The sequence below is a fragment of the Vipera ursinii genome, assembly GCF_947247035.1.
Source record: "Vipera ursinii genome assembly, chromosome: 5".
Taxonomy (NCBI): domain Eukaryota; kingdom Metazoa; phylum Chordata; class Lepidosauria; order Squamata; family Viperidae; genus Vipera; species Vipera ursinii.
Genome location: NC_139518.1, coordinates 82,619,879 through 82,634,272, shown reverse-complemented (window position 1 = coordinate 82,634,272; position 14,394 = coordinate 82,619,879). Strand labels below are relative to the sequence as shown.

Genomic DNA, 14,394 nt, shown 5'->3' with positions numbered 1-14,394 from the left:
CAGAGCGCCTGCATTTTCTGCGTCGCATGAGAAAAGTACATCTTCCTTCCCTTGTCCTTACCACTTTCTAGTATAGAGGGACGATCGAGAGCATCCTGTCACACAGCATCACAGTATGGTTTAGAAGCAACACTGCTTCAGACACGAAGGCAGCGCAGAGAGTGGTGAGGATGGCCGAAAAGATCATTGCCAATTCCATACAGGACATAGCACAGAAGCGTTGTTTGAACAGGGTCCGTAAGATTATCTGGGACACTACTCATCCTCTTCACAACCTGTTTTCCTTGTTACCTTCTGGGAGGAGGCTTTGTGGTATCCGAAGCAGAACAGCCAGATTCAGTCATAGATTCATTCCATACGGTATTAACCTTGTGAACTCTAAAGCTTCCTCCTTCCGTTATGTATTCAAGATGGGCAGTGATTAATATTTATGTTATTTATATGTAAGGGTGTAGGTATATACATAGGGACGCGGTGGCTCAGTGGGTTAGGACGCTGAGCTTGTCGATCAGAAGATCGGCAGTTTGGCGGGTTGAATCCTGAGTGCCGCGTAGCAGAGTGAGCGCCTGTTACTCGTCCCAGCTTCTGCCCATCTAGCAGTTTGAAAGCACGTAAAAATGCAAGTAGAAAAATAGGGACCACTACGGTGGGAAGGTAACAGCGTTCTGTGCGCCTTTGGCGTCTAGTCATGCCGGCCACATGACCACGGAGACGTCCTCGGACAAGCGCTGGCTCTTCGGCTTTGAAACGGAGATGAGCACGGCCCCTAGAGTTGGAAACGACTAGCACGCATGTGCGGGGGAACCTTTACCTTTAGGCAGTTTTTTTTTGTAAAAGAAAAAGGTGCCGGAACTCACACATGTCATCCAACCTGCCTTGCCTACCCTACAAGGTTCTATCCAAAAAAGGTGCCGGAACTCCGTTCTGAGCGTCCTATGACAAAAAAAGCCCTCCCTTTAGGTATATACATATGTCGTATATAACATGTTTAAATGTGTGCTATGTATGTGTATACTTTTAGAGCAAGCAACCAAATTTCATTTTTAATGTGTGCCAATGTGCCCACAGTAAAAAAAAATGACAAGATTATCTTTTCAGTGCTGTTGTAACTTTGAATGGTCACAAAATGAACTGTTGTAGGTCGAGGACTACCTGTCTTGGAAAGGGGAAAAAAAATAACCTATAAAAAAAAGAGAAAAGAAAACTGTTATCAGTTAGAGATCCAGGCACTAGATCCAGGGGTAGGCAACCTCAGCTCTTTTAGGACTCATGGACTTCAACTCCCAGAATTCCTGAGTCAGCTATGCTGACTCAGGAATTCTGGGAGTTGAAGTCCATGAGTCCTAAAAGAGCTGAGGTTGCCTACCCCTGCACTAGATGCGTCCGGAAGGGGTTTTAAGGAAATCACGGGTAATTTCAACCCAAGCTTCACACACATACGGCAGAACCACCTACCCGATTCCTGCTTCCTTTGCAACGGGACGCTTCTCCCGTTTCCCAACCCCCCGCAAGTCTCTCAGGCGCGCAGAAAAAAAACCTCTCGGACCCCGCGCAGACAGAGAGCCTCGCCTCGGCGTTCCCGCCGCGCGGCTGAACAGCGTCGACCGCCAGGCGCCCAGCAGAGGGCGCCGACAGGCCCAACCTCGGCGCGAGCCCGGGATGAGGGCGGGGGTGGGGGGGAGGAGGAGGAGGAGGAGGAGGGGAGGCTTTGGGGAGTGCGCCTGCGCGTCTGTTTCCGGGCCGGCCGCGATTGGCAATCTCAGCAGTGCTTGATTGAGGGAGCCGCGCGGCCCCGCCCTCTCCTCGTCTAAGTCGCGCGCGAGGCCGAAGAGGGGGCGGAGCCGTGCACGGGGCGACTTTTTTTTTTTTTTTTTTTTAACCTCCAGCCCAGGGCCGGTCAGTTCCATCCTGCGCGGAGGTGAGAAGCAGGCAAGGCGAGGCAAGGCAAGAAACGACTTGGACGAGAGCCGCCGTCGATCGCAGGCCACGCCGCGGAGGGGGGGAGGCTCTGGGGTTGCCATGGTGAGTCCTTCTCTTTTCCCCTCCACCTCCCTCCGCTCCCCCAGACTTTGATCTCGAGTTTGCACTTCTCTGTGCAGCGCCGGCTTCTTGCAAGCCCGCGCCCCTATTTATATTTATTTATTTTTATTTTATTTTTTTATTTTTACTGCTAAGCTTGTAAGCCGCCCTGAGTCTTCGGAGAAGGGCGGGATATAAATGGAATTAAAAATAAAAATAAATAAATCCCATTTATATCCCGCCCTTCTCCGAAGACTCAGGGCGGCTTACAAGCTTAGCAGTAGCCTTCATTCTATGTATATGCCTGCTTATTAGGGCTTTCATACACCCCCCAAGCGGCATTATTACAAAGTCAGCTTAATTGCCCCCAACAATCTGGGTCCTCATTTTACCTACCTCGGAAGGATGGAAGGCTGAGTCAACCTCGAGCCTGGTGGGACTCGAACCCTGCACTAATTGCAGGCAGCTGGTGTTACTTGAGGCATTAGCCCACTGCTCCACCAAGGCTTGTCAAAGTACAACATGTGTACATGTGTATATTTCTGCAACTTGTCTTGAGAGTTCAGCCTCGCCAGACCGGCTTCTATCTAAGGGCTTCTATCTAAGCCGGTGTCTCGTCTGGTCTCCTCAAATCCAACGCTTGCCGTCTGCGGGACCTTTTTTTGCACTCCGTGGGGGTGTGCAAGGGAGGTTTGCAGTTGGACGGATGCTTGAGGAACCTGAGTCCTTCGGGAGAAGGGCGGTATATAAATAAAATTATTATTATTATTATTATTATTATTATTATTATTATTATTATTATTATTATTATTATTATTATTATTATTATTATTTTATTATTATCTCGCTTTTTGCTTTGGTTTTTTTTTTTTTCTAAAAGCAAACCCAGGAAGGGAAAAGGATGCAAAGCAAAAACAGTCGCTCTTCCTGGTTCCAATAGCGACCGGGAGTTGAAGCTTCTTTCTTGTTGGCTTTTCGGAAATGAAATGAGGACCGTCAGCGCGATCCCTCTGGGCTAGCTCAGGATTTTTCTTCTACCCTGAAATGTTTTTTCCCTCTTTATTAAAGAGTCCGCCTCCTTGCCTTAACTCTCCCCGGTTGACTTGACAGGTAGTCCTCGACTTAACCACACTTCATTTAGTGACCGCTCGAAGTTGCGGCATCATTGGAAAAAGTGACTTGTGACCGTTTTTTCACACCACCATTACAGCATCCCCACCACTGGAAAAAGTGACTTGTGACCGTTTTTCACACTTACCACCATTACAACAGCATCCCCACCGAATACTTTGATCAAAATTTGGGCGCTGGGCAACCGGCTTGTATTTTATGTCCCCGGGGTCACGTGATCACTTTTTGGGATTTCTTCTTTTTTTTTAACAAGCAAAGTCAATGGTTTATGTAGTGCTTCCCATTGTTATTTATTCTGCCTCTAACTGTGGCAAGAAAGATCGTAAATTGGAGCAAAATTCACTTCACTCTCTTGCTTAGCAACAGAAACTTTGGGCTCTATAAGTCGAAGACTACCAGTATTTTTTTTTTTGTATTTATGTCCTTAAAACAGTATATGCTCCCTTTCAAAGTCCTGTTCCCCCAGGGGAATTCACTAATAATCTAAAATCTCAGTATTGGAAATGTGTCCAGACTCATTTCTGTGTTTAAAAAGATTGGAGTTATACAGGCGTTCTTCCTCCACCCTGAGATAATATAATTTTTGCTGTGCCTGAAGAACAGCCTGGTGCTACCTGTTTCGTGTTTCACCTCTTGTGTAACAAGAAACAGGTCTTTCCCTAAACCATTAAATGAGCGATGGAGAAAAAGCCTTGAAATACATTTATTTTTGTTTACTTGTGGTGAATGTGATGCCAGCACGGAATTGCAGTACTGTAATTGGCATTCCTTCCTCTGGAAGTTTGGTTGAAAAGTTGAGAAGAACAACATGGGGAAATTCCAAGGCCATGGGATGGGACATTTTTCAATGCAGAAGACTTCTTGTTTCAGAAGTTCTTTCATAACTAATGGGTGCTAATTACAAATACACAATTGTGCACCTTTGGCAGATTTGGCTAATGGTATTGGGATGTAGATTTTTCCAGTGCATATTGAATGATACCTATTATATCCATTATATTAATTTGCCTATAAAAATTATCTGTTCACCTGGTATTGAGCGTGATCTTTATAAAAAGCTGTTTGACCAACTTAATAGTTGTGGAGAAGAGGCTATATTTTTCGTATATTTCTTTTTCTATTGTGTTGTGAAAACCATTGTAGAAACTGGTTTCATAAAGGTCTTATTTCTTCCTTTATAGATTTTCTTCCCATCTTATAGGTACTGTACTCTTCAATGTGCAACTATTCCTTTAGTGACCACTTGAAGTTAAAATGGCGCTGAAAAAAAGCAACTTAGGACTGTTTTTCAAATGACCGTTGCAGCATCCTCATGGTCACATGTTCAAAATTTGGACACTTGGCAACTGGTTCATATTTATGAGAGTTGCAGTGTCCCAATGTCGTGTTACCACATTTGCGGCCTGATAAGCAAAATCAATAGGGAAGCCAGATTCACTTAACAACTATGGGAAGAAAGATTGTAAAATGTGGCAAAACTCATTTAACTGTCTCGCATAGGAACAGAAATTTTGCGCTCAGATGTGGTTGTACGTTGACAACTACCTGTATCAACATTTTAAAATCCTAATGAAAAGTAGTTGCATACAGCTGCTTTATGCCACACTGCTTTTTCTCTAAGCCAGGGGTGTCAAACTCAATTTCATTGAGGGCCGCATCAGCATTGCAGTTGCCCTCAAGGGGCCGGGTGGGTGTGGCCTGGGTGGGCGTGGCTTACTGGGTGGGTGTGGCTAGAGTGCGTATGGCCTACTGGGTGGGCGTGGCCAGCTCTACATTGTTCGCATCAAGGGTGCCTATGGGGGCCTGGGCAGGAGTGGGACAGATCTGAGGGTCTCTGGCAGAAGGAGGGTCTCTGGGCCAGGGCCAAGGCAGTGGGGGCCGTTCCCTCACTGTTTCCAAGATGGCTTCGTGGGCCACATGAAACCACTTCGTGGGCCGGATCCGGCCCCCGGGCCTTGTGTTTGACATGTCTGCTCTAAGCGATTAAGCCTTGTAAATGCTTAGTGTTGGTAGAATACAGAGAGCGCAGTTTAACTTGAGTTCCTGCAGAGAAGCTGATATATTAGGAAGGTATTTAATACAGATTTGGGTTAAGGTCTTGTTAGTGTTTCTGTGGGGAACTATCAGTAAATCATGTATAACTTCCTTGAGATCCATGATGAGGTGCGATGTCGATGGATTAAAATACATGCTTTGAGGTGTATACTTGGTCTGTTGAACTTTCCCACCAAATTGGCATGTGCATTCAGGGTAAGCTTGGTGATTGAAGAGGCATGAATAGATGATGTTGTAATGCACCCAGAGTTGCCTTGCAGCAAGATGGGTGGCAAAGAAATTTAATTGATAGATAGAGAAAGAAAGAGAAAGAAAGAGAAAGAAAGAAAGAACACTTGATTGTGTACACAAAACAGGAAGACATGAGTAATTTCTCCATGGTATAGGAAACTGGCCATGACTGACTGAAGATGCAGAGCAGTTCTCAAAAATGGGCTGAAGAAAGTGAATTGATGTAACATTGAATGTCGAGATTCTTTTAGTAATGCAGTCTGTTGATCAGCAAACACTTAAAAGTGTTGCCCAATCATGCTGTGTTCCTGATACTTGCTGAACTACTACTTTGCCAGTAAGGCTTCCCTAAGCCATGTTGAGGATAAGGCTGCTTCAAAGAAAATGTGATGTACTTTGCTAATTAGCTGTGTAAACATTGGCTTCCAGTTGCACAATTATGTTTCTCATCATGATAATTTGTTTCTAAAAGTGCTGATAAACAATATGGGGCAGTTTTTCATTAAGTCTGCATTTTCTGCGTCGTGTGAGAAAAGTACATCTTCCTTCCTCTGTCCTTACCACTTTCTGTATAGAGGGACGATCAAGAGCATCCGGTCTGGTTTGGAAGTCCTGCTTCAGTCAGGAAGGCAGTGCAGAGAATGGTAAGGATGGCAGAAAAGATTTTTGGTAGTTCACTTCCTTCTATCCAGGCTGTGGCATATAAGCGATTCTTGAGCAGGGACCTCAGGATTGTCTAGGATGCTGCATATCTTCTTCACAGCCTGTTTTCCTTGTTCCTTGATTTTTTTTATTTAAAAATACAAACAGTTTAAACTGTTAGCACAATGATAATTAAAGCTTTCAAAATATTTATTTATTTATTTATTTTATTATATTTATATACCGCCCTTTCCCGAAAGACTCAGGGTAATTAAAACAAAAAATACAAAAGTTAAAAACAGATTAAAAAAAATATATCCGTCCCTGAACAAATAAAACCCCAGTTAAAATTAAAATTAAAATTCTCAGCCTGGGCCAGAGAGCTCGAAGAGCCAGGTCTTCAGGTCCCGGCGGAACGAACGGAGGTCGGGGGCAGTCCTAAGCTCCACTGGCAGCTGGTTCCAAAGGGCAGGCGCACCCACTGAGAAGGCCCTATCTCTGGGTGTTGTCCGCCGGCAGTCTCTTACTGGCGGTACCCTGAGAAGACCCTCCCTGTGGGAGCGCACTGGACGAAGGGAGCTTGATGCCGGCAGCAGGTGTTCCCTCAGATAACCTGGACCCAAGCCATTTAGGGCTTTATAGGTCATCACCAGCACCTTGAATCTCACCCAGAGGGCAACCGGGAGCCAATGCAGCTCGCGGAGTAGAGGTGTTACATGGGAGTATCGGGAAACCTCCATCACAACTCGCGCGGCCGCATTCTGCACCAGCTGAAGCCTCCGAGTGGTCCTCAAGGGCAGCCCCATGTAGAGAGCATTGCAGTAGTCTAAACGGGAGGTCACGAGCGCATGAGTGACTGTGCGTAGGGCATCTCGGTCCAGATAGGGTCGCAACTGGCGCACCAGGCGAACCTGGGCAAAAGCCCCCTTGGTCACGGCTCCTATATGGTCTTCAAAATTGAGTCATGAATCCAGGAGGACGCCCAAGTTTTTTTTTTATTTTTATTTTAATTCCATTTATATCCCGCCCTTCTCCGAAGATTCAGGGCGGCTTACAAGCTTAGCAGTAGCCTTCATTCTATGTATATGCCTGCTTGTTAGGGCTTTCACACACACCCCAAGCGGCATTATTACAAAGTCAGCTTATTGCCCCCAACAATCTGGGTCCTCATTTTACCTACCTCGGAAGGATGGAAGGCTGAGTCAACCTTGAGCCTGGTGGGATGCGAGCCCTATCAACGGGGCAGGATATATCTGGATAATGTAGTGAAGTATGAAGGAGCAAATAGCCAGATATAATTTTTTGGGTGCTGTTTACTGTTTCAAATAAAAAGAGAAAAGAAATAAAAAGAAAAATATTGAAAAATGTATTGTCCCTCTGTAATACTAATAGTCTTACGTGTGTCATTTTACAATTGAAGTCACTCTTAACACTGAAGTCATTTTATGTATCAATAGGAAATTAAATTTATAATTATTGTATGCAGTGCAGATTTCCAAAAAAATTCTGCAGTGATATCCTTATGTGAATGGCAGTGGGAATACATGTTCTTCAGAGCATTAACCGAGGACAATAGATGTCTTTCCACAGTGTAGTATCGGTACTACGCATCATAAAAACATGCAGGATCCATTTTCTTCCCAACTGTACATTCTTCAAAAGAGCATGAGTAACATCTCTTGAGTCTACTCTCTAATTAGTGGTTGTTTTTGCAGAGTTTACCATCTTGTGGGTGCGCACAATTGATACTTTGTGTGGATTTATTTAAAAAAATGGGAATATCTTTTGATCAAGGTCTCTCTCTCTCATCAGGATTTGTGGCTAATGTGCAGCTTTCTCAATCTATTCAAGCAGAGACTTTCTAGGGGTGGTGAATGATGGCCCTTTTATGACTTAACTCCCTGAATTCCTGAGCCAGCCATGCTCAGGAAGACATTTAAGATGTATGTTGGAATGAAGCAAACTAAAATGGGACTTAATTTACATTTAACAGTTTCTCACTGAGAGGATAAACTGTCAGCCACATGATGTGCAGAGTGTTTTTATCTTTACATAAAACGTAGCAGACCTGGCATGCATTACGGAAACTTGGTTGGGCCCGGAGGGAGGAGTCCCTTTGATCGAGTTACGCCCACCAGGTTTCCGTGTGCTTCACCAGCCTCGGGCTCAGGGTAGGTGCTGGGGGGTGGCAGTTGTTATTAAGGAGGCCCTTTGTCCGCGGGAGGCCACTGCCCCTCAGATAGGCAGATGTGAGTCCCTCCTCCTGAGGTGGGGCCCTGGGGGTCAGTTGGGCTTGTTGCTCACGTACTTTTCTCCCAGCTGCGTGGCAACGGCCCTGCCCGGACTACTCGACGCTCTCTCGGGGCTGGCGGTTGAGTTTCCCAGACTCATGGTACTGGGGGATTTTAACCTGCCTTCCCTGGGCGGTGCATCGGGGGTGGCCCAAGAGTTCATGGCTTCCATGATGGCCATGGACCTGACCCAGATTATTCAGGGTCCGACTCATGAGGGGGGAAACACGCCTGACCTTATTTTTATCTCTGGGCAGTGGCTTAATGGTCTGGGTGGGGTTACTCCAACCTCTCAACCCCTTTCATGGACAGACCATTATCTCCTGCGGCTGGGCCTCCGTCATGCCACCCCCCGCTGCTGGGAGGCGGAACCGACCAGGTGGTTCCGCCCCAGGTGCCTGATGGACCCGGATAGGTTCCAGACGGCGCTTGGATTGATTCCTACCTCTTTCCCACAGCCCAGTCGAGACCTTAGTTGACGCCTGGCAATGGGCTGCTTTGGAGGCTCTTGACCACGTTGTGCGTTTGCGGCCTCTGACCCAGCTTTCTCAATCTATTCAAGCAGAGACTTTCTAGGGGTGGTGAATGATGGCCCTTTTATGACTTAACTCCCTGAATTCCTGAGCCAGCCATGCTCAGGAAGACATTTAAGATGTATGTTGGAATGAAGCAAACTAAAATGGGACTTAATTTACATTTAACAGTTTCTCACTGAGAGGATAAACTGTCAGCCACATGATGTGCAGAGTGTTTTTATCTTTACATAAAACGTAGCAGACCTGGCATGCATTACGGAAACTTGGTTGGGCCCGGAGGGAGGAGTCCCTTTGATCGAGTTACGCCCACCAGGTTTCCGTGTGCTTCACCAGCCTCGGGCTCAGGGTAGGTGCTGGGGGGTGGCAGTTGTTATTAAGGAGGCCCTTTGTCCGCGGGAGGCCACTGCCCCTCAGATAGGCAGATGTGAGTCCCTCCTCCTGAGGTGGGGCCCTGGGGGTCAGTTGGGCTTGTTGCTCACGTACTTTTCTCCCAGCTGCGTGGCAACGGCCCTGCCCGGACTACTCGACGCTCTCTCGGGGCTGGCGGTTGAGTTTCCCAGACTCATGGTACTGGGGGATTTTAACCTGCCTTCCCTGGGCGGTGCATCGGGGGTGGCCCAAGAGTTCATGGCTTCCATGATGGCCATGGACCTGACCCAGATTATTCAGGGTCCGACTCATGAGGGGGGAAACACGCCTGACCTTATTTTTATCTCTGGGCAGTGGCTTAATGGTCTGGGTGGGGTTACTCCAACCTCTCAACCCCTTTCATGGACAGACCATTATCTCCTGCGGCTGGGCCTCCGTCATGCCACCCCCCGCTGCTGGGAGGCGGAACCGACCAGGTGGTTCCGCCCCAGGTGCCTGATGGACCCGGATAGGTTCCAGACGGCGCTTGGATTGATTCCTACCTCTTTCCCACAGCCCAGTCGAGACCTTAGTTGACGCCTGGCAATGGGCTGCTTTGGAGGCTCTTGACCACGTTGTGCGTTTGCGGCCTCTGACCCGGCGCAGATCCCGGTTGGCTCCTTGGTTTTCCATGGACCTGCGGGAGATGAAGCGCTGGAAAAGGGGCCTAGAGAGCATTTGGAGGTCCAGTCGGTCCGAGTCTGACCGAACACAGTTAAGATCCTTTTCTAAATCTTACCTTGTGGCAATGGAGGTGGTGAAGCATGCTCACTTCACCACCCTCATTGCATCCGCAGACAACCGCCCGGCCGCCATATTTAGGGTGACCCGTTCCCTTTTAAATCAGGGGACGGGGGAGGACCCTTACAGGGACGGGCCGAGGAGTTTAGTCAGTATCTGGTGGATAAAATCACTCAGATTTGGGTTGGTCTGGACTCCGACTGGGCAGTGTCTGACGGGGGGGGAAGCGATGGGTTTGGCCGATAACATTTGGGAGGAGTTTGATCCTGTGACTCCGGATGAAGTGGACAGGATCATGGGGAAATTAAGTGCCGCCACGTGTTTGTTGGACCCGTGTCCCTCCTGGCTGGTTTATGTGGCTCGGGAGGTTACACGAGGCTGGCTCCTGGCAGTTATTAATGCTTCCTTGAGTGAGGGGTGCTTCCCTGCCGCCTTGAAGGAGGCGATGGTGAGGCCCCTCCTCAAGAAACCTGCCTTGGATCCAGCTATTTTAAATAACTTTCGTCCTGTCTCCAACCTTCGCTTCCTTACGAAGGTTGTTGAGAGCGTGGTGCCTCGGCAGCTCCCTTTGGTCCTGGAGGAAACTGAGTATCTGGACCCGTACCAATCGGGTTTCAGGCCCGGGTACAGCACAGAGACGGCATTGGTCATGCTGGTGGATGATCTCTGGCAGGCCCGAGATAGGGTTTATTCCTCTATCCTGGTCCTATTAGATCTGTCAGCGGCTTTTGATACCATCGACCATGGTATCTTGCTGCGACATCTTGAGGGGTTGGGAGTGGGAGGCACCGTTTTACAGTGGTTCTCCTCCTACCTCTCGGGCCGTTTGCAGACGGTGTTGGCAGGAGGGCAGAGGTCAACCCCGAGGCCCCTTAGTTGTGGGGTGCCCCAGGGGTTGGTCCTCTCTCCCCTCCTGTTCAACATCTACATAAAGCCACTGAGTGAGATCATCCGTGGTTTCGGGGTGAGGTATCATCAATATGCTGATGATACCCAGCTTTTCATCTCCACCCCGAACCAACCCAGTGATGCCCTCGACATGATGTCCCGTTGCCTGGAAGCGGTACGGATCTGGATGGGGAAGAACAGGCTCCAGCTCAACCCGGCCAAGACTGAGTGGCTTTACGTACCGGCATCTCGTTTAGTCCAAGAGGTTCCATCTTTGGTTTTGGGAGGAGAGGTGTTACCTCCCATTGATAGGGCGCGAAACATAGGCGTCCTCCTGGATACACGACTCAGTTTTGAAGATCATATAGGAGTTGTGGCCAGGGGGGCATTTGCCCAGGTTCGCCTGGTGTGCCAGTTGCGCCCCTATCTGGACCGAGATGCCCTACGTACGGTCACTCACGCACTCGTTACCTCCCGTATAGATTACTGCAATGCTCTCTACATGGGGCTGCCCTTGAAGACCACCCGGAGGCTCCAGCTGGTGCAGAATGCGGCCATGCGGGTAGTGATGGGAGCATCCCGATACCCCCATATTACACCCCTCCTGCGTGAGCTGCATTGGTTACTGGTTGCCCTCCGGGTGAGATTTAAGGTGTTGGTACTTACCTTTAAAGCCCTACATGGCCTAGGCCCGGGATATTTGCCAGGAACGACTTCCCATCGCCCAGTGCGCTCACACAGGGAGGGCCTCCTCAGGGTGCCATCGGCTAGACCACAGGTCTGCAACCCGCGGCTCCGGAGCTGCATGTGGCTCTTTCGGCCGTCTCCTGCGGCTCCCAGTCCTCTGCCATGTGCAGTCCCCCCCCCCAAAAAAAAGGTGGGACTAAAAAAGTTCAACCAAAATTCAAATATGCAGGGTAGGTGCATATCTCGCCTTGGCTCCACTCTTCAGTCAAACCCTGTTCTGCGCATGTGCGCATGTACGTGCATGCGCACACATTTTTTGCAGCTCCCAGTTTTTCCTTTTGTGAGGGAACCGGTTCCAAGTGGCTTTTTCACTGTTTCAGGTTGCTGACCCCTGGGCTAGACAATGTCGGCTGGTGACCCCCAGGGGGAGGGCCTTCTCTGTGGGAGCGCCAGCCCTGTGGAACCAACTTCCCCTTGAGCTCCGGATGGCCCCGGATCTCGGTCCTTTCGCCGCGGCCTTAAAACATTCCTTTTCCATCAGGCTGACCTGGATTGACAGGGATTTTTAAAATGTTTTTAACTTATTATTGGGGCTGCTAGTTTAATTCTTTTTTTTTTAACTTTTGTATTATTGTATTTTTATTGTTGTTAGCTGCCCTGAATCCTTCGGAAGATAGGGCAGCATATAAGTCCCCAAAATAATAATAATAATAATAATAATAATAATAATAATAATAATAATAATAATAATAATAATAATAATAATAATAATAATAATAATAATAATTTGGGAAAACATAAGGATCTGTTGCAAACCGCTGTGATGTTAAAATAAGGACATACCATCATGATGTCAGTGTGCAGATAAAGCATGTAAGTTGCATTATTTTTGTGGTGATGATGTGCTTGTGTTGAAATTTGCTTTGTTTTGCTTTCTCTGGGGGTGTCCACATTGGGAAAAATTCAAACCCCATCTTCTTCCTGTTTATGTAGCCATCACTTGTAGTACAGACAAACCATGTGCTAGGTTCATACAGGCAGTCCTCCGCTTAGGACTGGTCGCTTAGTGACCATTCAGAGTTAGAACGGAGACTTCCTCCTCTGGCTATTTACAATCCATATTGGATATTCCAAAGGCCAGGCCACCCGCCATATTGGGCACTTGCAATTGGATATTTGCAGTGTCCTTGGTCACGTGTTACTATAGGCTATCAGGCAAAATCTCACCATCCCTGTATTTCTCCTGAAGCTTGTAGCTTGATTGAGTATTATTGTACCTGCTTTCCCAGTTGTTTGAATCACATTCCTAGGGTTAAACCAGTTACAACTTGTTAAGCTTCTGATGGCTCAGTCTATAGACTAGGATGCACAACAGAGTTTTGTGTGGTGCATGAGTCAAGCTTATTAAGTCTATAGCAGCGATGGATGCTTGAAGCTGCAGTTCTTAAGTCATTGCATAGCTCAGTTCTTTATATGCTGAGGCAGACCGATTCTCTAACATGCGCTAATGAATAATATTTATTCTTTCTGTGAAGGGTAAATAGGAAGAATCCAGTTCAAGGTGACTATAGTCATGTTAGAATGATTGCTTGTTACAAGGTTCAAGAGGATAGATTGGAAGGCTAAATCAGGGCCGGTGGAATCCTTGTCTTTTTGTTTGTGTTCTATATTGTGCAAAACTGTAAAAAGATTTGGCAATATAATATACGTAAGGCTAATCATGCAGCCATAGTCCAAGTCAGAGATTTGCTATCTTAGGTAATCTGGTTGAAGATACAACCTTAGCATGATTTATTGATTAGATCTGTGTGAACAGCCTAATAAATAGCAGATGGGACTTTGAATCTCTCTAACAGGAAAATGAAAAGCCTTTTTTAGATAAAAGGTGCCTGTGCACAAAACAGACAGGTTTACCGGTTCACTTTCTTGATAATTCTGTTGAAATTGCCTTTTAGGGAACATAAAAGATATGCAGTTTGTTTAGTGCTGCAAAGCGCATAGATCTACAGGTGTTGCTAGAAAAACGTAGAAATATAGAAGAAATATAATTATACACAAAGCCAAACTTTGAAAGGCAAGAAAATGAATGGCTTGGGGCAAGCCAGGGGATAGCCAGGTTGGTAGTAGAAGTTCCGGATATAGCCCTTAAACAATTCAACGAAACAAATTCCTAAATGGAATTTCAAAGTTGTTGAGAATCAGATGGCGTACAAGTTTATATTAGAATTATTATACTATGGATAACACTACATCAGTAAAACAAAATTGAATGAAGGCTCGTTTGTTAATGTAAGTATAAATACTGACATTAATAGTCCTATCCCTAATCAGAAATAGTTGTCCACTGTCTCATCTAATTTAATTGCTGGCTGGGGAAGTTGAAGACCAAAATCTTAAAGTTGCCAAAGTTAAACACGCCTAGTCCTTAGGTTTAAAATTAATAGCTGACATGGAATTTCCATAATAGAGGGATTAACCTTGAATCTGCATGGAGTAGAACTCTGGACAGCCAGCTTAATCTTGATTCCTTGTAGATGGATTGTATTACAGTTCCTATCATTCTCAACTGCTGATGTTGTGGAACTGATGCAAATCCTCGTTCAACGCATTTGAAGAGCATGTGTTTGGAAAAAGTTGTTTATGCATTTTCGTGTGCAGATCCCAATTAAAGCAAAATACCACACCCAGCAAGACCTGCTCTAAAATGAGTTTAAGTCAGCTAGAAGTTGAAGAACAGGTTTGAATAGTAGAATGCACAAACACGA

At 46.7% G+C, this 14,394-nt stretch overlaps 1 protein-coding gene across 1 annotated transcript in view; it reads left to right on the top strand.

Annotated features, from left to right (window-relative positions):
* Window positions 1-1,868: 1,868 nt before the first annotated feature.
* Window positions 1,869-14,394, top strand: part of SGPL1 (sphingosine-1-phosphate lyase 1) — a 64,995-nt gene continuing 52,469 nt past the window's right edge. The window contains exon 1 of the mRNA XM_083364787.1: window positions 1,869-2,022. Within this exon, the coding sequence (XP_083220913.1) occupies window positions 2,020-2,022 (3 nt within the window). The 5' untranslated portion in view covers window positions 1,869-2,019. The remainder of the gene's footprint in view (window positions 2,023-14,394) is intronic.